At 47.1% G+C, this 25327-nt stretch overlaps 1 protein-coding gene across 7 annotated transcripts in view; it reads right to left on the bottom strand.

The window, feature by feature from the left end:
- DEPDC5 (DEP domain containing 5, GATOR1 subcomplex subunit) overlaps nucleotides 1-25327 on the bottom strand; it is a 54254-nt gene that overhangs the window by 24064 nt on the left and 4863 nt on the right. For 6 of the 7 annotated variants that reach the window (XM_079956356.1, XM_079956361.1, XM_079956362.1 and 3 more), the window contains exons 8-29: nucleotides 24462-24531; nucleotides 24265-24343; nucleotides 23811-23872; nucleotides 22255-22324; nucleotides 21505-21577; nucleotides 20518-20621; nucleotides 18806-18880; nucleotides 17773-17907; nucleotides 17066-17127; nucleotides 16116-16189; nucleotides 15487-15556; nucleotides 14257-14293; nucleotides 12849-12969; nucleotides 11947-12170; nucleotides 9077-9283; nucleotides 8168-8303; nucleotides 7256-7353; nucleotides 6093-6158; nucleotides 3003-3186; nucleotides 1641-1801; nucleotides 1101-1218; nucleotides 515-682 (exon numbers count right to left, since the gene is read on the bottom strand). In XM_079956356.1, coding sequence (XP_079812482.1) covers nucleotides 515-682; nucleotides 1101-1218; nucleotides 1641-1801; nucleotides 3003-3186; nucleotides 6093-6158; nucleotides 7256-7353; nucleotides 8168-8303; nucleotides 9077-9283; nucleotides 11947-12170; nucleotides 12849-12969; nucleotides 14257-14293; nucleotides 15487-15556; nucleotides 16116-16189; nucleotides 17066-17127; nucleotides 17773-17907; nucleotides 18806-18880; nucleotides 20518-20621; nucleotides 21505-21577; nucleotides 22255-22324; nucleotides 23811-23872; nucleotides 24265-24343; nucleotides 24462-24531 — 2394 coding nt within the window. The remainder of the gene's footprint in view (nucleotides 1-514; nucleotides 683-1100; nucleotides 1219-1640; nucleotides 1802-3002; nucleotides 3187-6092; nucleotides 6159-7255; nucleotides 7354-8167; nucleotides 8304-9076; nucleotides 9284-11946; nucleotides 12171-12848; nucleotides 12970-14256; nucleotides 14294-15486; nucleotides 15557-16115; nucleotides 16190-17065; nucleotides 17128-17772; nucleotides 17908-18805; nucleotides 18881-20517; nucleotides 20622-21504; nucleotides 21578-22254; nucleotides 22325-23810; nucleotides 23873-24264; nucleotides 24344-24461; nucleotides 24532-25327) is intronic. The other variant, XM_079956360.1, reaches the window with a different exon arrangement.

Genomic DNA, 25327 nt, shown 5'->3' with positions numbered 1-25327 from the left:
AATTGCCCAAATAACTAGGAGAAAACAAGCCTAAAAGTATCAAAAGAAACACTTTTATGCTGCTTTAGTTCATCCTATTCTTCTGAGGAACTGATATCGAACACAGCTGGAGATCAGTGTTAAAAACTCAAGATATATAAGCTAGGTACCAAATGTCTCCTTAAACCAGGGTTACAGTTGCCAAAACAGAAATTCTTGTTGCCATTTTGTGGCTGGACGGCTCGAAAGTCCTATTTTTCAATGCAACTTTTTGGTTCCTGAAATTTGTTCTGATCATGCAGATAAAATATCACAGGTAGAATTCTATAGGATGTGTTGTTACGTGTGTGAAAACAGGGAAAATCCAAGGATCCCCAGGCATGCACCTCCAGATGGTGGAGACGTCAGGCACCATCCTGGCACTCAGGAATTTTCACTTGGTCGCAAGTGGCCAATAGCCAGGTGCAAAATGCACGTGGTGAATTTCAAACGTGCCTGGAGAGCACCAGGTCACTGAAGGCTGCTCAGCAGTTACCTGAAATCCTCTGAACCTGCGGAGCAGATGTACTGGTCAAGGTAATTCCATTTGTATTCCTCTAACCTCTCATGGGAAAACTCAACCCAGCAAGAGACAAACTCAGAGTCAGAGTGGGAAGGGCACAGGCTGTAGGTGTAGTTTATTTGGGCTGATTCATACGGATACCTAAAGAGAACAGAGAAAACCTTGGCAACTCAAACCCACAAGCTTTTTTGTTTTCATATTTTTTAAAGCCAAGCAGCTAGTCCACATTGGCCCTGGAGTTCCATCTGAAGATCAATACCCAGAAGATCACCTCGCCCCCTATATATAACGAACCAAACACTGTGCCTTGTAGGAGAGGGACTTGTTCCGTCATCCAAGATGGAAAGGAGAAGCGTGGGAGGCTTGGAAAGTGTATGGCTGGCAACGCCCCTTGCGCTATGGTTCCCAAACCTGGAAACCTCATGCAAGGGATTCTGACGGGTGGGTGGTACAACCCACCTCTCAATCAGATTTGACAGAAGGAAGAAAGGATGGATTTTGGCCCACAGAGCCAAAAAGGGTTCCTCACTCCTGATCTAAGGCTGCCAAAGTTACTCACTTTGGCAAATACCGAGTGACGGTAATGATTTTGTCCTTCAATATCACTTTGTGGAAGGTGCGGCCCATGCTCAGCCAGTACTGGTCCTCCTCTTCAGCCCGGATTCGTGACACGAGGCCTGGTTTGTAGGAAGGGTATCGTAAATAAACATATATATCAAATATATCGTAAATAAATATATACACCGTATATATCAAAGTGGTTTGCAGCAATAAAAACACAGAAGCATTTTAACTCTGTACAGTAGGCTGCTTTCTACACATGAATGCACCGCCACCATCTCTTCCCTCCATCCGGCAAGCCAGAGACACAGTCGGAGTTCAATGACACATCCCAGCCAGGCAAAAACACTCCGGGAGGGTGCAAAGCAAGGCTGGTGAGGGGTGTTGCACAGGCACAGCCTGGGAAGAGGGCTGGTCTCCCACCATTGCCCAACTGCATTTCCAAGTCAGCAAAGGGCTAATCTGAACTCATTAATCTTCCTCCTTAAAATGGAGGAGGAGGAGGAGGAAGAAGAGAGGGTCTTGGGCAGGCCCTCACCTCTGCTGTACAAGGGGCTACTGCTGAGAGGCGGCTGGACGGCTGCAGGCGGCTTCTGAGGCTTGCTTTGCACGATGAGCTGGTAGCCCTGCATGAGCCTCTGGCATATGAACTCCTCAAACACTTGCTGGGCCGTCATCTGCACACCTTCCTCGTCCCTCCTGAGAAGGGAAAAGGCAGGCAGTGAGTTGTCCCCCACCTCAGGCAGCCAATCAGGCACCACCCTCTTCCCACAGCAGCCAACCAGACAGCTTTCTCCATGAAGGGGGAGGATGGAAGATTCAGGAAGTCTTCCTTTATGCAGTACTGCGGAATATGCCGCCACAGGAGGCAGTGATGGCCGCCAGTTTGGATGGCTTTAACAGAGGATTGGGCATACAAACAATACAAACAAATTCTTGTCTTATCCTTATTTTTTCTAAACATTGTTAGGTGAGCTTCCCCAAGTCCCCCGTCCGATTTTCATTTTACCTCATCTTTAGCAGTTTCATATATCATAATTTTTAACCATTTTTTAATCACACTTAAAGGGTAAAGGGACCCCTGACCATTAGGTCCAGTTGTGACCGACTCTGGGGTTGCAGCGCTCATCTCGCTTTACTGGCCGAGGGAGCCGGCGTACAGCTTCCGGGTCATGTGGCCAGCATGACTAAGCCGCTTCTGGAGAACCAGAGCAGCACACAGAAACCACCGCTTACCTTCCCGCCGCAGTGGTACCTATTTATCTACTTGCACTTTGATATGCTTTTGACCTGCTAGGTTGGCAGGAGCAGGGGCCGAGCAATGGGAGCTCACCCCGTTGCAGGGATTCGAACCGCCGACCTTCTGATCGGCAAGTCCTAGGCTCTCTGGTTTAACCCACAGCACCACCCACATCTCTTTATCACACTTAACTTTTACCACAAAAATCTTCACATTTGTATTGTTTATTTGTGTTATAAAATGAATAAAAAAAATTGAAGGAAAAAAAGTAGATTGGGCAAATTTGTTGGGGAGAGGACTACTGGCAGTTCCTAGTCATGACAGCTATGCTCTGCCTCACACCAGGAGGGGAGAGGGCTCTTGTTGTTGAAGTCCTGCTTGTGGGGTTTCCCAGAAGAAGGCATCTGGTTGGCCACTGTGAGGGCAGGAGGCTGGACTAGATGGGCCATGGGCCTGATTCAGCAGGGCTCATCTCATGTTCACCACCAGGGGCACTACCTGGAAGAAGATGGTCTGGCCGTGAGCCCCCTGCCCTCCCAATTGCTTGCTATTTCTCCAGCCACTGGTGGCCGGGCCCAGCCTAGCCCAGTCAGTTCAGCATCCCAAAGCACCCAGTGGGACAGGGACAGCTCTCCAATTTCAGCCGCAGGGTAAGCGTACCTGTCCAGATCTGCTTCGGGCAGCAGGTCATAGCACCCTTCGGTGTAGTCGTTCTGAAGGCTCTGGCGGTCCGGGAAATAATCCGTGGTGAGGGGGAGGCAGGCGGGCGTGGTAAGAGACTTCCAGTCCACCCCGACTGTACAACAGAAGCCTGGCACTACGGGGGGAGCAGACAGCGTCAGAACTGCCTCGTTTCGTCACCGGGCGGAAGGCAATGGGGGTGGGTTGGGCATCAGTGCGAGGAAGGAAGGAGAGAGAGAGAAAAAAAGAGAGAGGAGGAGGAGGAGAATAAAGTGCCACAGAAGCAAAAAATAGGAAAAGGGAAGGGAGGAAGGGAGGGAGAAAGGAAGGAAGGAAGGAAGGAAGGAAGGAAGGAAGGAAGGAAGGAAGGAAGATAGATTTGCATGGGGCAGGAGAATGAAAATTGTTCAGGATGGGAAAATGAGGTGGGAGGAGGGGTTGAGGAAGAGGGGAGGAAGGTAGGGAAAGAAAGACAGAGTTTGTTAAACAACACAGTGGCCATGCCGATTCACTCCCATCATGCAACTGGGAATAAAAATAAAGTTAATTAACAGTTCAATTCGCCTTTCGATTTGTAAACTCAAACCAATACAGCAGCTGCAGGAATTAAAAAACAACAACAGCTATTAAAAGCATCCCGAGGCGAATGAATGAAGAAGTGCAGGACAACACCCGTATTCCAAGCCCAGAACAGGAGAGGGTGAAGACCCTTCCCCTCCTGTGTCAAAGTGCCAGAGAAAGAGAGGAGGGCTAAGAGAGGGCAGCAGAGCGGCCTGCACCCAGCAGAAGTTGCACACTCATTAGAGCAGCAGCAGCAGCAGCAGCAGGAAAAGGAAGCATGGGAAAAAAATTAAAAGGAAAGAATGAGCATCACAGGGAGGTAAGAAGGGATCTGGGGGAATAGTGAAAAGGGGGATCTTGCTGGGGTGACCCTTGCCAGTGAGTGGAACTGGCAGGGAGGCCAGTGGTAGGAGGCACCCAGGCCAAAGGCAGGCAGAGCCACCCAGTAAGAAGGAAGGCAGACATGGGAGGATATGGCTGGTGGCGCAGTGCCCCCCATTTGCCCTAAAAGGGGAGCAGCTTCCCAGGAAGCAGAGCTCACAGGATCAAAGCAGCCAGTTGCTCCAGACTCTGGGCACGGGCTGCATCGAGACTCCTCTGCCAAAAGCCCCTCTGCATCCCCAGCCTAGCGGCCAGGGCAGGACATTCTTTGCACCTTCTGAGCCAGCTGACAGGTGCAGAAGGAGATGAAGATGGGGGACTCATTTTCCCATAGTGCTCTCTCCCACACTCCAGAAGCGTAAGTCTGGCTCAACAGCATTAAAGACATAAGCCAATCTAAGGGGAGAACGGCATCTGCACGCAGGAGAGGGTTCCTGGGTTTGCGGGGCTCATCTCCTGCCATCCAAGTTTGTCAGAGCAGCTACTTGGGGTGGTTCCCACATCCATGAGGGAAAAGCACTCTACACATGCTCAGAGAAACACTTCCCTCAAGTCCTACCTATGTTCCAAGGCTAAGCCATCAAGGGCAAATTCCTGCATCGGAGTGAGCCTCGCAAGACACTCTGGGCTTGGCAGATATTATTGATCACAGAAGGTGGGCACAATAAATCCAAACAGAAGGCAAATTTACACGGAGACCAACTTTTAAATGGCAGGCAGATCAAGCCCTAGGACCAAAGTTTTTTGTGGGAATTGTACTCAGGTTCCAGAGCATGAGCAATCTAGCTTCACTCTTTCCATCCCAGGGCACAGACTGTGCTCTGGTCTCCACCCAGAACGGCTGCAATTTGCCAGAGCCTCACAGCTCTCTCTGAGGGGGAAACGCAGGCCGCCTAAGCAAAATCCTTCCATTTAAGAATTTTGCAGTTGATTCTGTGACTGAAGAATCGCAGCCCTCTGATAAAACAGTTCCACAAAGGACTCTGAACGGGCAACCTGGCAAAGTCTGTGCAAGAGGGTACAGCAGTTTTTTCCATCCACCTCCAAACCTCCTCAATAAAAACTGCATTTGAAAAGGAGATGTAAAACTGCCTCTTCATTATTGCAAGGACTGTCCAGCAACTTTATTACGTCTGCCTTCTAAAAGATTCAATATCAAGGCACTCAAGTGTGTCAAGGAGAAAGCTTTCCTGTATGCGGGAACAGAAAACCCAGTTAAGTATGTCACCCTGTTCTTAGAATTAAGACATGGTGAACCCAGCAACCCAGACGGGGATGCCAGGGGGGAGAAGATAAGGTCTCAGGAGGGGGATGCTGCCCCCCCAACTTCTCACAGGCCAACATTCATTAGTCTCTGTTTAACAATACATTTGCCCTGCTCGTGGTTCACAGATAGTAAATGAGGAGACAGTCAAACAACCCTTTGCACCAGTTCCCTTAAAGGGTAAAGGGACCCCTGACCATTAGGTCCAGTCGTGACCGACTCTGGTGTTGCAGCGCTCATCTCACTTTATTGGCCGAGGGAGCCGGTGTACAGCTTCCAGGTCATGTGGCCAGCATGACTAAGCCGCTTCTGGCGAACCAGAGCAGCGCATGGAAACGCTGTTTAACTTCCTGCTGGAGTGGTACCTATTTATCTACTTGCACTTTGACGTGCTTTCGAACTGCTAGCTAGGCAGGAGCAGGGACCGAGCAACGGCAGCTCACCCCGTCGCGGAGATTCGAACTGCCAACCTTCTGATCAGCAAGTCCTAGGCTCTGTGGTTTAACCCACAGCGTCCCCCACGTCCCCCAGTTCCCTCACCCAGGCAGATTTATTTAAACGCTGTGGTTAGTATTGCTCGCTCTCAGACAAATATTCTGGGATGTTCCAGACAGCTGAAGATCTGGTCACTGAGCAACCAGAAGCCTTCCTCTGTGGGACTGTGTCCCCACAGCTTCCGTATGGGAAAATCCCAGACGGAAGGAGAGCCCTATCCCAAAACTTACCACTTTGGAGAGAGGGAGCAAAAGGAACTGGAGGCGATTGGGAGCCCTTGGGACTCTGGAAGTGCTTCTCTCGCTTTTGCCCTCATCTACACAGACCAACCTCCTCCTCCTCCCCAACCCTGTCATCACTGCTCTTACTCGGATCTGGAGAGTTAGAGACGGCGCTCTCCAGGGAGTCCTTGTTCTGGCTGCGGGCATTCATTCCTGAAAGAAGGGGAAAGATGTCAGCTTGCATTTCTTAGTACAGAGAGTATTGATCTTATGATCTTATCTAATCTTTCCTATTCTCATAAATTCAAAAGGGTTCTGGAAGCTTATGGGAACTTCTCTGTGGGAAAGAAACAATCAGAAAGTTCATGATGTTTGGGTTATTCCTTCAGAGAAGCTGAGCACAACTGGTTTAAACTGGTTCTGTTATCTCTTTCTGTCAAGGTCATGCTGACTATAATAGTGAGGCCAGAAGGAGCCTGTGTCTCACTCTTTTCTATCTCTCTTTCCTTCTGGTGTGGTGTTCTATATATAGTACACTTAGTGTTAAGGTTTTAGTCTTATTATAAGTTATTGTTAAGTTTAAGTTAAGTCTGCTGCAACTGGATTTCTTATGGACAGTGCCAATCCTGAATGTAATAGATTTGTGACCGTTATGCTCATTTGCCTTCAGTAGCAGTAAAGCTCTGCTGGATGAAATATTAATTGCCTCTGGTCTATTTTCTTGGGAATCCTGCAACGTGTTTAAGTTTTTACTTTGCTAACTATATGTTGGAATCTACTCTGGGTCAATATTGAGTAGAAATTCACTGACAAAAGAGACCTCCGCCATGAATGGAGGTGCAGAGAGGGCTTTTGTGAGCCACAGAACATTTCTAGTCCAGCCTTGTGTTCTCTCAGTGGCCAAACAGATCCTCCAACAGGAAGAAGGCAGCAAGCAGGATTTGAGGACAAGAGCCCTCTCCCCTCCTGAGGCTTCCAGCAACTGGGATTCAGAAGCATTGCTGCCTTTGGCCGTGAAGGCAGAGCACAGCCATCATGGCTAGTAGCCATTAATAGCCCTTTCCTCCATGGATTTGTCTAATGCTCTTTTAAAGCAATTTAAATTGGTGGCCATCACTGCGTCTTGTGGGAGTGAGTTCCACAGTTTAACCACGTGGGCACTAACTGCAGGGACATAATGCTCACAGCCCTTGCAATTTGCTCTTCCACGACGAACGCCCAGACAGGTGTATGTTATGGGTCAGTTTTGGAACAGGCTAGCATCATCACCGAAGCCCGCCCGCCACCCACCTCGTGCCAACCATTATCACCTGTGGCATGGCTGCCAGTGAGCTGGTTAGAATAATCTTCCATGCCACTGAAGCTCATGAAGGAAGTGCCATCATCTGGATGGTGAGCAACTCCATGCCTGGAGAGAAGGAAAGGAAAGCGTTTAAAGATAATTAAGAGTAAAAGAAAAAAAGAAGATTAAAACATGTCAACATCTATGTGTCTAGAGAGGCTTCTAAGGTGTTTTTATTTTAAAGGTTTTAAGCAGGTGTTTGAAAAAGGTACAGTGAGGGCTCCTCCCACCTGATATCAATAGGCAGGGAGTTCCAAAGTGTATGTGCTGCCATGCTGAAAGATCGAGTTCTTACAAATGCAGAATGAGCTGCAGCCCAAACATTTGTAGGCAAAGGCCAAGAGAAGAGTAATTTGAGGTAGCGACCAGAGAAGAATGGCAAACCAAGTTGATGGACTATGCCGAAATGGCAAAATTAACTGGGAAGCTCAGAAATCAAGAAGACCAGAACTTTAACAAGGAATGGGAAAAGTTTATAATTTATTTACCAGACCTTTGTAAACAGGTTAAAACATTAGCAGGATTTTAACCACACTTGTAAAGTAATGGAAAGTATGGAAAATTTAGAAGGATTAAAAATTTGGATAAGTATTGATGATGCAGCTGTAAAAAAATATCGTTAGGACCCATGGAAGGGATGGGGGGAAGTCAGGAGATTCAGAGCAATCTCGATATTTGGATTCGGAACTGTTTTTTGTTGTATATTTATACTTTTTAAAATCAAATTAAAAAACTATAGCCCCCCCCCCAAAAAAGAGTAATTTGAGGTGGAATCAGACTTGCTATGGACCTAATGCCTGAAAGTTCCATCAACGAGACCCACTTTTGGTTGTAAGTTTATTGGAAAGCACCCTTATGCGTTCCCTTTGGGCAGCCTCACCTCCCGGCTGCCTCGTGATAGGCCAGCTCCAGCAGTTCTGCAGAGGAGTGGGTCCAGTCCCTCTGCCCACTGCCCTGCATCTCGGCCATGTTCTGACGCGTCTGGTGGTGGATCTGGATGGCTTCTCCAGAAGGACCTGCCCAAGCACATGATTCAGTTATCACTTGATTTGCCAACCAGCTCTTCCCACACCCCACACCGACTCTCCACGCCACAAGATTGCATCTGAAGCAGCGATTTCCCACCAAATCGAACACAGAGGTGGCTGAGTTTACATTGCGTCCCCTGAGCTGTTCCTGCCACAGCCTAAAAATGTGCAGTTCGTCAAAGGGGTGCAATCTTTCACATGAATAGCCTGAACTAAACATGAGAAGCCCCTTGCTGGATCAGGCCAAGAATTCATCTAACCCAGGGTTTCCCAAACTTCAGCCTCCAGCTGTTTTGGGACTACAGTGGTACCTCGGGTTAAGAACTTAATTCGTTCTGGAGGTCCGTTCTTAACCTGTAACTGTTCTTAACCTCAGATACCACTTTAGCTAATGGGGCCTCCCACTGCCGCCGAACAATTTCTGTTCTCACCCTGAAGCAAAGTTCTTAACCCGAGGTACTATTTCTGGGTTAGCAGAGTCTGTAACCTGAAGCATCTGTAACCCGAGGTACCGCTGTACAATTCCCATCATTCCTGACCACTAGCTAAGGATGATGGGAGTTGTAGTTCAAAAACAGCTGGAGACCCAAGTTTGGGAAACCCTGATCCAGTCCAGCATCCCTAAGCCTAGTAACTTCCAGATGTTCTGAGCTGAAACTTCCATCAGCCTCAGCTAACATGGCTATGCTGGCTGGAGTCGGTGAAAGCTGCAGTCCCAAATAATCAATCTGCCACAATAGCCTCGCCTTCCGTCTCCTTACCCACGGGGAAGGTGTGCATCCAGCGCCTCCGGTTCGATGTGAGTTTCATGGGCATCCTGGAGGGGGCAAAGGGGTTGATGAGGGCCCTCTGCGGCGCATAGCCCCCAGCAGAACGGATGTGCAGCATGGACTCAGCACTCCCGACGTGAAATCTCCCTGGGGCACTGGAGTCTCGCTGCTGGGACTCCATCATATTCTCAAGGGCATCTGAAATGATGACAACAAAAACTTCAGGTCAATAGGGAGAATCCGACAGGCACATAAGGAGCCTACCAAGCAGCCAGTTCAGACACATGCCCCACACAGAGGATTTTTTTTTGGTGGGTGGGACTGTAATGGGAAACGGACAGACTGAACCCACTGGGCACAAACAGGGTGCTTTTGCACAGCGCCCACTAACCCCAACAAGGCGTAACCTGAACAGCTTCAGAGGAGATTGTGCCCCATTGAGGGGCAGGAATGGTGGGTGGCGTTTCTGACTCAGGCATGTAAACATCTTTGCTCTGTCAGTCCAGGCAAAAGTGGGGGGAGAGGAGGACCCATCTTGAAGGCAACATACAGTGGTGCCTCGCAAGACGAAAAGAATCTGTTCCGCAAGTCTCTTCGTCTTGCGGTTTTTTTGTCTTGCAAAGCAAGCCCATTAACGGCTTAGCGGCTTAGCGCTATTAGCGGCTTAGCGCATCAGCTGATAAGCGGCTTAGCGGATCAGCTGATAAGCGGCTTAGCGGATCAGCTGATAAGCGGCTTAGCGGATCAGCTGATAAGCGGCTTAGCGGATCAGCTGATAAGCGGCTTAGCGGCTCAGCTGATAAGCGGCTTAGCGGCTTAGAAAAAGGGGGGGGAGGGAAAAAAACCCGCAGGAACTCGCAAGACATTTTTGTCTTGCAAAGCAAGCCCATAGGAAATTCGTTTTGCGAAGCACCTCCAAAACGGAAAACCCTTTCGTCTAGCGCGTTTTCCGTCTTGCGAGGCATTCGTCTTGCGGGGCACCACTGTACCCAAGTTCATCTATGTTTTAGTATGGCGGCACCTCCAGTTTGGAACTCCCTGCCTATTGAGCCTACCCAGATGTCTAGAATGGCTGATGTGCTTTCAGTTTATTGCTGGTTTTAACTTTCTGAACATTTATATTGTTTTTACTAATGATCTTAAACTGCTTTGAGGTTTGTTAGTTTTTAACAAACCAAGGTTTTTTTAAAAAAGCAATTTTATGAAATAAGAAAAATCATTAAGTCCAGAGGGTGCTGTTTAATTACTTAGTGTTCTTTAGCGTCTTTTTTTTCTATTCTTATTAAACATGAATGATTGTTGTATTTATTTTTCCTTGTAACCTTTAAGCTTACACAGCAGCATAACTCTTCAAACAGGTAAAAATGGTAAAAGCAATGGCTACAAAACTGAATTTAAAATCACAGAAAGGTCCACTGCAAAGGGAACTTAATTCATGTTCACTTTACCTGGAAAACATAGGAACTACTCGCAGGGGCAATTCAGATACTTTTGAACCAATTCAATGAATTAACTTAATCAGAATTATTTTAGTGAAAGCACCAGTCTTAACACAGGCAGTTCTTTGGCTGTCCACAAATGACTTTTTAAATCAAAGTTCTCTGATTTCAGGCCAGTTATTAGATGACGATGTGTATGCATGCACAAATGTGAACTCTATTTACCTCCTCCAAAAGGGAGCCACCCAAATCAGCTTGCAAAAGATTAAAATAAATGCACAATTACAATAACCAACAATTAAACTGAAAGTAGTGGCAAGAAACAAGATCTTTAGCGTCTTCTCTCTCTATTTTTTTGCCTTCAAAATGTCACGGTGAGGCTTTCGGTACCTGAAGCTGAGAAACAACCACCTTGCTCAAGGTCCCCTGAATCCTAAAGTCCTTCTAGATAAGTCCAGCTCCCTACCTAACCCCTGAGAACTCTGGACCTCACAGGGATGTTTTAAAAGGGAGATCCTTAAAAAAAGAAAAAGAAAAAAAAGCAGCAGCTATGATAAGACAGTAAATCCACTTGGGAAAACAGCCACTAATTTTTCCACAGTTTGAGGCTGTAAGGGGGGGGGGTCCCCAAGGGGCTCCCCAACTAAGCTGACCTCCTTAAATGATTTGATAAGTGGTTCAGAGAAGTAGGCCACCGACTCCACGTGCTGTTATTTGGAGGAGGAGGAGGACAAGGGCACTTAAGACGGAGCAGATGAGATAGAAGGGGTGCCATGAGCCAAGGGGATGAAGGCTGGCTCAGGAAGTGAGGAGGTCTCTCTGGGGACAGTTCAGAACAATCTACAACAGGTTTTTTTTTTGGGGGGGGAGAGAAATGAAAGGAAAAGTAAGGGAGGTTTTTTATAAGAAAAGGATAAGTTGTCATAATTGCCAATAAAGAAATATAGGATGCAACTATGAAATTTACTGATTTGATAATAAAGCATTCTAAAAGGGAAAGGATGTGTTGTCTATCATTGTAAAGGGTTCCATGGTCTGAACCAAAACAATTACAGGCAATGACCGGTTTAGGCATGTCTGAATGATGCACAATTGTGCACATGTGCACAGCTCCGAACCCAGAAGTAGCAGAAAAACCTCGTAAGGATACGAAAAGGGGCAGAGCAGGCTTATGCTTGCTCTGCCAACGCGCACAGGGTCCAGAATGTAACCTCCATGCAAAATGAAGATTGCCTGTGTAATTTTTTATTTCAATTGCCGCCTTCCCCCTTAAAAAATATGTTCTTTTTTCTGAAACCTGTATGTTTTGGGAGGTGATACACGCAGGCAACGTCTAATGAAATAATCCACAGTAAGAAATGAAATGGCGATATGTTCAAAAGGAATGAAATGCTCCCACTTCACATCAGGCCTCATCCTGACCTCGGGTGCTGGTGTAGCCCAACGAGCTGCTGACTTCGTACTGGAGGTGGAGGTGCTGGCGGGGGATCATCAGGATGTTGGAGATCTTGCCCAGGGAGCTGTCGTCCGAGGCTTGGCTCCTCACCTCTTCCGGGGGCAGAGGTCGGCTCTGCAGGGAAGGGCTGCAGGAGACATCGTAGGAGCTGGAGCTCTTCCGGGGGCGGCTCTCTCGTTCCCGGACGGACCTGCTGGCAAAAAGCACGAGGTAGAAGGGAGGGCAGAGGCCCAGCTCCAGTCATGTCACACAGACCTTTTGTCACTTAACTTGGGTGGGGAACCTCAGGCCTGGGGCCCAAATGCGGCCCTCACGGGATCTCTACCTGGCCCTTGGAATGCTCCCCAGGCCACGCGGGCCCTGCTTTGCAGCCTAAGCATTTTTGCCTGCCTGAGATGTGCTGAAAACTCTGATGGTGTTAAGTGTTCAGAAATAAGCCTACATTGACAAATGTAGCATTTGCTTCTCTGCACATGGCCCTCAAGCAAGCTGCCCGGAAGGAAATGTGGCCCTCAGAGTAAAAAAGGTTCCTCACCCCCGAATTAACCAATCACAGTAAGCTGATTATGAAGGTTTTTTTTAAAAAAAAGAAGAAGAAATGGGGGAAAAAATCCATGGGAAGATACAGCGGGAAACCATTTTCCAGGTGTGCTTTGATGGAGCTCATGGTTAAAACAGCAGATACAGGCTGGAGGTCCAGCAGAAGTGTGAAGCTGATGGAGAAGGGTGTGTGTGTGTGTGTGTGTGTGTGTGTGTGTGTTGATCTACGCTCCCTCCTTTGCAAAGGCTGCTCCAGATTCTTAATATTGTGGTAATGGCTCACTAGCACACCATCCAATTTGGCTCGTTGCCTCACAAGCTTCTTTACCTGAAGATGGGACAACGCTGAGCTCTGGAAGGCCCCGGCAGACGGAAAACCTGGGCGTCGTAACCATCGTAATCCACTTGGATGGGGAGAGCGTTCTCTGTCTCTTTCGGGGCTCCCAAAGCTGGAAGGCAGTAACAGCACGTTATTGACTGGGGCAGCTTTTAAGAACCTGGTCTCCATTCTTGGGCAAAACGGCATAATATCAGCGCAAGAATTTCCCCGGCTGACAAACAGAAGAAGACACCTTCACCCCGGTATGGCTCCCCTTTATCACATACACAGCCCAACAAGGCAATGACAAAAATCTACCAACAGTATACAAATCAATATGGCTAACCTGATCCAAAACACCCACCCACCCCACTCACACATGAAAACAAAGACCACCACAGCCCACCACAAATGAACAACCACACCCTAGGCCAACCCCAACCTCTCTCACCACCAAAGGAACACAAGTGAACAGCAAAGAACCTGCACAAGCCACGCTGACACCAAACCCTACATGTAGTAAGTAAAATAGAAACATCGCCACCCGAACCCACCCCACCCATCTCCCCCCCCCCACCTCTTTTCCCCTTTTCTTCCTAATGTCTCAACAAATGAAATTGATTTGTAAAATTCTGTTGCAGCATTCAAGGAACTTCAGTAATAGTTGCAAGATAAATATAAAAAATTAGATACACTAAGAATAAGTTTAATTATGATAAAAGTGTGTATTGGCAATAAGTAATATGAAATTGAAATATGGAATAGATGGGTCTTTAGTGTTAAGACCAACATATGTTTTATTGTTTGCTAAGAAAATTATGTGTCTATGGTTATTCTTGTGTGTAATTCAGTATTTGTGTTTTTTTTCTTTTTTCTTGTTGTATCAATAAAAATCTTTTTTTTAAAAAAAGAAAAGAAACTGATTTGTAAAAATGTTACATGGGGAAAAAATATGAGAGACATGAGATTTTTGTAAATCAAGAAAATCTTTAATAAAAAAAAAATCCCCTGCTGGTAGAGATGAAAGGTGACCTATGTGGTCCAATTTCCTGGTCTCCTAGTGGCCAACCAGATGCCTCTTTGGAAGCAGGACCTGAAAGCAACAGCAGCTATCTCCCCACCTGGGATTCCCAGCAATGGGTGCTCAGAGGCATTGACTGCCTCTAACAGCCAGCATGGAGTAGTGGTTAGGGTGTTAGACTGGGACCTGGGAGACCAGGGTTCAAATCCCCACTCAACCACAAAGCTCACTGCCGGTTCACTGCCTCTCAGCTGAACCTGTCTTGCAGGGTTGTTGCGAAGATAAAATGGGAAGGAGGAGAAATGTGTCTGCCACCTTGGAGGATATAAATCCAATCTGTCAACGATCAATGGAGGTAGGACCCTTTCACAAAAACAACCTGGGATGACTACTCACAGGCATCCCTGCTGCTTTTCAGTTTTTCACTCTGCGGCTGGAATCCAAGCGGCACGAAAAATGGCAAAGGAAAGAAAGCATTGGAAACTTAAGTTAGTTTGGGCCATGGAACGGTCACTGCATTACAAGCGTTAAGATTCAGACCAGGAATATTCTGACAATTCATGCAGTCACCCAATGCACCCCCTGCAATATCTCACATTGAAGTGCTTGGTGAACTCTTACTGTTTTAAAAGCCTACAGTACAAATGCATTGGGGGGGCATGTTCCATATGAACTACCTCCATGCGACTACTGACGCGCAGCGTAAATTAATAATGCAGAGTTTTAAATAATAAGAGCTTTACTGAGTTAAAATAAACTTGTTCATAAACAACATGGTTCTAAAAAGTTTGACTGGGATTACATATTCCTCACAACTGAGGCAGACTGCCTCTGACTGAAATCGTACAGAGAACACAGAGAGAAAATGGCTGCTAAGTCACATGTCAGAGTGACTTAGCAGTTAGGCCTGAATAACTTTAGTAGGCCCAAATAATTGTGCAGTCCCAGCACTTCCCAGCCTGCATTGTTGCTTCTGCTCTCATGTGTCTTTGTCACTTACTTTTCAAGCAAGGTCGAGAAAAAGATTCCTAGAGCCCAGTAAGCTCGGTGCAGAGCTTAAAAGTAATTTCTGTGCTGGGAAAACCTGGTGCAAATGGAGCTTTTAAGGTCTCCACCTTGAACACAATTATTTCACGCAACATCAACCAGCCAGCTTTCAATTGTGCAAGGTTGAAATTGCCTGTGGCGACTGCATTTTTACAGAGAAGCATCTGCTGCATTTCATGCATCAGCCAAAGTAAATGAATAAAGATCACCCCTGAAGGCTGAGGGGACACCCCCCCCCATACCAATGCAGAACTTGTAAATCTGCTCACTATGACAACATGACTTGGCTAAAGGGTGTGGGGAGAGGAAGTGAGTCAAGGAAAATGCTCTTCTATCAGAAACGGCCAAAGTAGGACCCACAGGTGTCAGTGAGCCCACCAGTACTTCCTATGGCGCCCACAAAAGGTCTCAGTAAATAGCCCCTCAAAAATCAACAAGGCATGAGAGACGGTTTGCTCTTCCTGCTAGTCCTAGCTCATCCTTCTTTTACACAGCTGTTTAGTGACTGGTGCAACTTCCTAATGTGCCCACTGCCCCCCCCCAAAGGTTGGTAGCCCTGTCTTCACAGAGCCCACTTACTTTCCTGGCAGCCAGTTTGATCCGTGGAGTGAAGCTGTTACACTGGAGCTGGCTTTTGGAGGTGTAGAAACTGGAAAAGGGAAGTAGAAAGACAATGGCTTTGTTTTCATGTAACACTAAACCATGGTTTAGCGACTACACACACAAACTGGATCAAGCCCAAGGGAGACTCAGGTTTGCACATTCACTCCATCTCCTGTCTGACTCGGTGGTAGCATTTCATCTCCAACCTGATATTAATAAACCAAAGGCTGCAGGTTACAACAAACTGACCATGTTCAAAACAGTTCAACTTCAGACCATGGTTTCTGGATCTGGCTTGTTAAACTAGCCACAGTTTGTTGTAACCCACAATCTCGGATTCACATGTAACAATTAGGGGGAAACAAAAGTAACCCCCTTCCATGTTTTAAGGAGAAAAGCAATGCAGGAAACACCTATACAGGCTTTCGAAGCAACACCAGAGCAGACTCAGTGGAGGCTGAGGACAAGACTGCCCAGGGCTGAGGTCTGAGAGGGGAGGGAGAGCAGAGAGAATTCCCAAGTATCAAAAGCAGAGAGCGAAGACCCATGTGAGCATTGTCCAAGGTGGAGCCTTGGCTGCAACAGTTCCAACTTCAAACACGTACCTATGGTTTATCCAGTGTGGTATATTGTAGTCATCTCCCAAGCGAGAGTCCCCAGGACTGCAGCGATTGTGTAGCTAAGAGAAGAAGAGTTTGGAAAAGGCATCATGTTAACTGGATGCTTTTTGCAGCTAGTTTGTACTGCATTATGGGAATCCACAGTAATGGACGGTTGCAAGAAAGGAATCTGGCACCGGATACAGAGGGTTGCAGCCAAAGAAGCCATGAATCCAGCAGAACTGTCTCTCCCTCTTCTCCCCACAGCACCCCCCTTGCACCCCCCCATATATGCCCTGAGGGTTCCCTTACCCCCATGGAGCAGATCTGGGACAGTACAGGAGGGAGGAGAAGTTACGTTATGGGAGCAGAAATCATTCTGCTTATGAAGTGATGTCGTTGGATTCAACCCAGAAGCCGGTGGTCCAGAGATTTCTAGCCTTCATTTAAAACAGCCTTCCCCCAACCTGGTGCCCCCCAGATGCTTTGCACTACCACCAGTCCTGGGAATCATACAGCCAAGCTAGCTGGAGCAGATGAGATTTATAGCCCCAAACATCTGAACAGCACCATGTTGAGGGAGTCTGATTTAGGAGTGAGAAGTTCCTAATCCTCAATAGTCTGGAGAAAGATAGAGGCTAACAAGCATCCTGGAGACAAGCCTGGCTTTTGGTAATTAGGCAGGTGCAGGTGTTCAGCACTTTGATCCTTTCCCATACCTTTTCCTTCCTGCCGCCCCCACCTCCACTCCCTTTTATTTCCCTATGTACCCTTACTAGAGGATGTGCTTTAATTGAAGAGCCGGTAGTGTAGAAACAGAATTATGGCTTTCTATTTAATTGGTTGGATTTATTCTGGCACAAGAATCAGCTGGAGGAGGGAAACAGCTAGCAGGCAGGTGCGGCAGAGGTGGAGGAGGAAGAAAGAAAACAGGCATATGACCCCACGGGCCTTACCTTGAAGAGGGGCACAGCGTGGAGGGGCTGCTCTCCCATGCACACCAAGTCCACCCCAATCCCTACAGAAGCAAGCAAAGCAGGGTGAGGAAGATGAGTTTGTTAATAGCCACGTGCTGTCCTGGTGCTGGCCAAGGAAGGTCCACAGCAGAGAGGGGAGAGCTTGGATTTGGCGCCTCCCCTTGCCACTCAGAGACCATCAATGAAAAGCTTTCCCGCTTGGTTACCCATCACTTAAGACACTTCTTAAACAAAAGGATTTCACGTTTTCCAAAGGGCCCAACTCTCAACGCTATGCCTAAAAAAAAGAGGTCATCTCTACATTTTGGAGGTGCTCTAAAGTGAGAAAGAACACAGATAGGAACTGCCTTATGCAGCAGTCAGGCTGCTTGCCCATCCAGCTCAGCGTCCCCAGCAATGGAGAAGCAGATGTTGCTGCACTGCGGCTCTCATCACCATCCCTTATCACTGGCCATGCTGGCTGCAGGGCCTGATGGGAACTGGAGCCCAACAACATCTGGAGAAGGGCCCCCACATCTGGTGGACATCAGCAGGGAGCCACTCTCCAGGGTTACAGGCAAGGAGTCTTTCTTCTTCCCAGGTCCTCCCTGGAAAATGCCACCGGGGAGGTTTTGCTTGCAAAGAGGCTACTCTCCCCACTGAACTACACAGCCCTTTCCCACCGCCTGCCGCTAAGACCATTTTACCATTATCTATCATGCGCTGCTTGGTCAAGATCATGAGGAGCCGGTCCACTTCGAAGACTCCCACACCAGGCGTGATGACTACGGACATCTGCCCCGTCCGGTCAAAGTTTCGATTGATGTAATGCTTGTCAAACACTAAAAGCAGGAAAAGTCAGAAGCAAAGGAGCATGCAATTTTTTACACATAATATGCTTATCAAGGGACAATTTGCTCTCATCCATGACAGCTTCCTAAAAGTTCAGATGTGAACTTTGTAAGGTACTTTAAGCTTTTTTTAATACTGAGTTTTAATTGAGGACCTGGGACCTTAGGGTGAAGGCAGGTCAACAACAACAACAACGTGCAGTTTACCAGCTTACAGAAACTTGTATGAGACAGTTAAAAAGTCCTGAACTGGATATTCAATCCGTTGGAGTCAAGAATCTGCTGTTTTCACTAATGAAGACCCTCAGCAGTTATACTAGAGGTGGGTCAAAAAAATCCCCTCCTGCATTTCCAAGGTCATTCACCACCAACCCAAAAAAGTGTGTGTGTGTGTTTATGTACAGAAGAGGATTGGGGGCTGTTTGTGAGACACAGGCAAAGTTGCCACGCTGGCTGGGGCTGATGAAAGCTGTAGCCCAGAGGGCACCAGATTGGGGAAGGTTGGTGTAGACTCAGGTAAGTACTGGGTGCCTCCTATTGGTCACTCTCAGTTCACAACCCACCAGGCTAGGCTAGCGTCCTAAAGTCACAGAGCATGTGCACTAGAAATAGAAACAAGAGTCCTCAGCAGCATGAAAGGAATTCCTTTCCAAATGCTCAGGGTTCCCTTGGCAGATAAATCAACAAGGTAGAAATCCCCCTGAAGACAGAAACTTTGAATGCCACTGAATTATCCCCTAAGTCAGAACTGTGCTAGTTACTGGCCTTTCCAATCCAATCTATCCTGTAAGAACAGATGACATTTGTGTGAGGAGAAGCCCGGTCACTGCCGGTGTACAGATGGCTCCTTAGTGCTAGAGTGGTACAAGATGTTTTCCCCTCTACTCACCATTGAAGGAGAGGTTTATGGCTTCCAAATAATTTCCTTGAGCGGAGGTGGAATTGTACCCTGGAGGAAAGCCCTCTAGAGGGTTAATTACAAAGGAGAAAGAGATAGTCAGCTATAATATTTGAAGCCCATTTTTATTATTTATTTCCCTGATGAATTAGGAGCATGAGGAGAGCTGGAACAGGCCAAAGGAGGCCCATATAATCTAGCATCCTGTTCTCACTGCGGAAGACCAGATGTCTCTTCTGGGAAGCCCATAAGCACAGCAGCAGCAGCAGCAGCAGCGCTCTTCCCAACAGTGATTCTCAGCAGCTGATATTCAAAGAGCCATGCTGCTTTCGACACCGGAAGGGATTTGTTTAATCCCAGCTTTTGCTGGCGTGTTTTGATATTTTATAACTGCTTTCACCAGGGTTTTTTAGGTTGCACGCCACCTTGTGATATTTTACACCCAAGTGCAATTTATAAATATTTTAATAAAAATAAATTAAATGAAAATCAAAGCCATCCAAGTTGGGGGGGGGCATCACTGCAGCTTTCCATCACTCCCTTTCCACCCCACCCTTCAGCATTCCTTTTCCTAGGGCTCCTAGTCAAGTACAGACACAGTTTAAAAACTACAGAATTGAATGACCATGTCGATACACAGTAGAAGAATTAAAAAAACAACAACCCTGGTGCATGCTGCACACCTATGTGGCCCCCCTCAAGGCCTATTGCGACATTTGGACTACAACTCCCATCAACCCAAGACAGCATTGCTGTATTTTGCCATGGCTGATAAAAGAATCTCTGTGGCGGCTGGGGCTGATGGAAATTGCAGTTCACAATATCTGGAGGGCCCAAAGTTTGGGGAAGGCTGCCTTGTGACAAGTTCCAAGAGTATTGGAGTCATTTTGGACTCACAGCTGTCCATGGAGGTGCAGGTTAATTCTGTGTCCAGGGCGGCTGTCTACCAGCTCCATCTGGTACGCAGGCTGAGACCCTACCTGCCCACGGACTGTCTTGCCAGAGTGGTGCATGCTCTAATTATCTCCTGCTTGGACTACTGCAATGCGCTCTACGTGGGGCTACCTTTGAAGGTGACCCGGAAACTACAACTAATCCAGAATGCAGCAGCTAGATTGGTGACTGGGAGTGGCCGGTGAGACCACATAACACCGGTCCTGAGAGATCTGCATTGGCTCCCAGTACGTTTCCGAGCACAATTCAAAGTGTTGGTGCTGACCTTTAAAGCCCTAAACGGCCTTGGTCCTGTATACCTGAAGGAGCGTCTCCACCCCCATCGTTAAGCTCGGACACTGAGATCCAGCACCGAGGGCCTTCTGGCGGTTCCCTCACTGCGAGAAGTGAGGTTACAGGGAACCAGACAGAGGGCCTTCTCGGTAGTGGCGCCCGCCCTGTGGAACGCCCTCCCTTCAGATGTGAAGGAAATAAGCAGCTATCTTCTCTTTAAATGACATCTAAGGCAGCCCTGTTTAGGGAAGTTTTTAATATTTAATGCTGTATTGTTTTTAACACTTGACTGGAAGCCGCCCAGAGTGGCTGGGGAAACTCAGCCAGATGGGCGGGGTATAAATAATAAATTATTATTATTATATTATTATTATTTTCATTGCTCTGACTAACGCCGGATCTAGAATACTACCTTTTTTGAAATTCTAATAACCACCATCAGGAATAATATAGTAAAAATAGTAAGATTGCCCTACCTGCCTGCTCCAAACGCACCAGGATAGGGTACTGGATGAAAAGTTTCTTAATGGTCACAAGCAACGATGTCCACTCCTCTCGTCTTTCGTTCTGAACCACCACCCTGTAAGAAAGCGCTGGGACTGAGTAGGAGAGAAACTGAACCAGCACAATCCTTTACAGATAATGTAAGGACTTAAGGATGGAAAGGGAAGGGAGCAAGGAGAGCCTGCTGGATCAGGCCAATGGCCCACCTAATCCAGCCCTCTCCCTGCCTGTGGATTTCAGTGACTGGTACTCAGAAGCACAGCCATCATGGCAAATAACCATCGATAGCCCTCTCCTCCCTGTGGGAGCTTAGAGTTAGGAAAATGGACTTATCCAAATGCTGCTTTACAAGATACTAATATGTAAGCCAAACAAAGACATCTGCAAACAGGAATTCAGCATCTTGCAATACAGGGGAAATTCCCCAGGATAGCGGCAGGTTTTTAGTCCTCAAGGTTATGAGGCAAAAAACCCCAAGCACCTGCAGTTTCTACTAAAATTTAAGAAACATCTCAGCAAAAACTTTCAGTCCTGGAGCTTTTGCTGTCCCTCAAGGACCCCAATCTATATCCTCCTCGCCCTCCAAAATAGTACAAAAGTTGTCTATTTTGTAGCCAACCGTCAGTTTCCAAATTAAACATTTCAGTTGCATAATACAGATTTCTTAGGATGCTTACAAAACTTCTGGGATACTGTAGAGTAAGACATAACAGTTACTCCCTGCATAAACATAGACACATCAGGTTTTAGCTTAGAAAAAACAATTGTTGAAAAGGAATGGAATTCTTCCAGTTCTTTAGCAACTGCCATGTTTTCCCCATATAGGTTACTAGAACAATTATGAGGGGTGATATGCGTGTGTTTGTGCATATCTCTCTCTCTGTCTCTCTCTCTCTCACACACACACACCTGGAAATGGACCACAGATACTCAATGGAAGGACCACATGGGAAACCTACTTGTAAAAATCTTCATAGAATCTTCCTTCATGATCTTGCTGAATTGAGGCACGCTGTGTCTCTGGAAATTCATCTACAAGAGACAGCAGCAAGATGTAAAGACCATCCCCAAAGCACCCAAAAGGCATCTGTCCCAAGCCCCCCTCTCTGCAGACCAGCAATATTCAAAGTGCCATACTTTTCCATGTATAAGACTTGGGTTTTTTTATTTAAAAATTATGCTAAAAAATGGTGGTCGTCTTATACATGGATAGTGCATAGGGTGGACATTTGATTGGTTGCTGTCAGTGGCTATTGGTTGTGTTATTAGTTGCTGTGTCAAGGGCTGGTGTTGATTGGCTGACGCTGCGGCAATTGGGTGGGCGATTGGCAGCTTCTGCCAGCGAGGGGACAAATGAGAGGCAGTTTTTTGGCAACCCCCCCCCTAAAAAAAGCTCAACAAATCTGAGCCATCTCCCCACATTTTCTTAAATTTGAGTCCCCCAAAATAGGGGGTGTCTTATACATGGGGGGGGCGTCTTATACACGGAAAAGTATGGTAATACAACTCCTTGCAGAAGCACTTGCCCCAGACACCCACCAAGTACAACCATCGCTTTCCGCCACACAGAGTAGTGATTGAGGCAACAGCTCAAAGCTCGGAGGGCGTGGGAGACACAGAGGGAAGTCCCAGAGAGGAACAGAGGCAAGAAGATGTCAGCACCCTTACAAGCAAGGAGGAAAAGAAACATTTATCTTGTAGCTACTCACTCAAGGATTTTGCATCATAGAACGTCCTAGAAAACAGGACCACAGTCACTTCATGGCTGCAGTTCTTCTCCTGACCAAGAGGAAAGGGAGGAGGTGAATGTTCTGCACAAAGCTTCAGTCACAGCCCTCATGGGACCCCCTTGCATGCGCATGCACATACACACAAACAGCTGTTTCAATCAATGGTGATGCTGCTTCGGTCTTGGTCTCAATGAAGAATGACCTAACCATGAGGACAGGCTCCATGTCGGAGGAATCTGACACCATGTTAGAGTCTAACACCTCCTGACATAACCTAAGGCTTTATGAACAGCTTTTCTGAGGAAAATGTTACCAGGGCAAGGGCATTTCCAAGCACACACAGGGCAACTCTCTCCCCCAAACAACAATTACAGCTTCTTCTCTAGAAAGCTGAATGGAAGGTGTCAGGGAACTGACATCGGAGCAAGAGGAGGAGGCAAGGCTCCAAAGCGATGCAGGAGAGGGGACCAGCAGAGGGGAAGGAATTCAGCGTAACACCGGTAGAGAAGGGAGGGAGATGGCGGATTCGGAGAGAGGTCTCCAAGACCCTTCAACCGAGACCAGCGGGGAGAGCGCGGACACGCCTCTGCCTTCCCCTTACTTGCACAGACGAGTCCCGCGCAGGGAAAGTAGGAGGAGACTTGGTGTCAAACAGCTCTTATGCTGGAAGAGGTTCAAGAAACGCCCACTGACGGATTCTGCAAGTGACTGACCGGCCACGGAGTGTGGGCTGTCAGCCAAGGCACGGTTGTCCAGGCAACCTAACCAAAACTGAAGGCAACGTACGCACAAGTAACCCCTTACAACCATTACAGAAGGCAACCCTGATCTCATGCCTGAAAAATGTAAACGCATTACAGCCACTAAATGAGGCTATTTAATATTTGCTTTACAGTAAAAATCCAGCAATGAACATGCAATAAAAACTCAGTCTATAGGAGTATCTATTCAGAAACCTGACAAATGTCAAGACAGGACTGGACTTCTCTTTACCGTCTAATGTTATGGCTCTTCGTTTACTTGAAAGTCACTTATCCAAAGTCTCTTTGGAAGTACCGCTACAATTCTCCGCAAAAAAAATTTAAGCAAGTGGACAAACATCTTTTGCTATGCTATGTACCTCCAACGTCCTACAATCTGAGGTTGCCAACCTGCAGCCACCCAGATGATGGGGGACTACAACTCCCATCATCCTTAGTCATTGGCTGTAGCTGATGGGAGCTGGGAGTACATGTCTAGGTAAGCTTCACATTGGCGTTCCCTGCATTACAGCATCCTGTGGACTCCCCAGGTTCCTTTTCCCTTCCTCCTTTGGATCCAATTGTCCCATAACCAGGCAGCAACTTCCACCAAGGAACCTCCTATCTGGGCTATGTTTTATCTACATTTGGGGAAGCTCAAGTATCTATTGAGGGTAAGGAAGTGTAGGAACACCTCCTTACCCCAGTTGCAAGCGGGCCTGAATATGAGTCTAGGTCACAAAGTAAAAAGCACACCTTTATTCCATTGCAACAGCCGAAGACATAGAAAGTTACCTTCCACTTGGTGAAGAGATCAGCGAGGAAACCATTCACAGCTTTCTCAAAGTAAAGGTCCCCTGCAAAGGGAAGAGTAACAAAACAGGGGTCCGGGGACTAAGAGTGATTTCTGTTCAAAGGAGCATTGACACTGCAACCTACGATCCTCCCACCAGGTGTTTTTTCAACAGGAGAGGGGCCATATTTGCAGTGGAAGCTGGTTCATCAGAGCAACCTCAGAGTTGTTTGGACACACCCACCCAAGATGCTTGTCAAGCTACAGAGTCACAAGAGAACTGGAAAACAAACCAAGGTTTGCAGTAACAAACCATGGTTGACTGGTCACAAGAGATGACTCATTGCTTGTCGACCCAATCAAGGTTAGAACAAGGTGGGATTAGCTCTCATGGAGGCACAGTGTTAACAGCAGGTGTGGGACAGGCAGATCTCCAGGAAGGCTATTTCTCCATACCGTAGATGTCAAAATCCCACATTTCACAGCTCATCTGGATGAAGATATATACCATGGCGGAGGTTGAGCGGAAGACAACCTGCAAGAGAGAGACACAAACAGCAAAAACTACTGCTCTAGCTGCTGCTTGATAGAGTAGAACAAACACTTGAAAAGGGGAGAGAGAAAACTCTGGGGTGGGGAATAAAGAGGCCTACCCGGGTGTCTTCACTGATGTAGCCACACGTGACCTTCTCACTTTTGACCCAAAGTTCGCCTGCTTGAGCACTAGAAGAAAGGCAAAGAAAATCCGTTATCACATTCCGAAACAGTGGACATGAAAACTGGGGTTGCTACTGGCTGGGCTGTATTGGCAGGAGAGGAGAGCGCCAGGCCTGACCGTTGTCCCTGGGCTAACAAAAAAGGAAGTGCCTTTTTAGGTGCATCACCATCATCATAAGTTATTATTTATATGCCACCCATCTGACGGGGTTGCCCCAGTCACTCTGGGCAGCTCCCAACAAAAAACAGTAAAAAAACAATAGAACATCAAACACTAAAAACTTCCTGGAACATGCATGAGTCTCAAGAGCTCCTCAAGGGCACGTTTGCATTGATTTCCAAAATACTGTTACTAGAGCTGCAACTCAATGTTTAACTTGATGGTATCATCAGCCTGATTAAAGCAGAAGACATAGAAACATGATTAGTCACACCAACAGGGTAAAGAACAGCTTCTATCAGCGGGCTGTTAGGCTGCTGAATGAAAAGATAACAACAGGGCAACTGACTTTCAGGTTTGGTGGGTGTGCATCAGTAAACAAGGGGAATTAAGACTAAGAGAGCTGAGTGGGGGGTGCTCGTGTAATCTCACTGTATACAAGTTGTACAAGTGACAATAAAGTATTTCAATTATTTCAGTTTATCAATTTATCTGGTGCATACAAACGGCTCTGCTTAAAACTGGAACCACAAAATTCTAGAGCTGGAAGAGATGTTGGAGGTCCTCTGTCATCACTTGCTGGGGCTGATGGGAATTGTAGTTCAGCAACATCTGGAGGACCAAAAGTTCCCTGCACATGCT

This window comes from Podarcis cretensis (assembly GCF_951804945.1).
Source record: "Podarcis cretensis genome assembly, chromosome: 16".
Lineage (NCBI taxonomy): Eukaryota > Metazoa > Chordata > Lepidosauria > Squamata > Lacertidae > Podarcis > Podarcis cretensis.
Note: the sequence above shows the minus strand (reverse complement) of the source record. Positions and strands in the feature narration are given on the sequence as shown.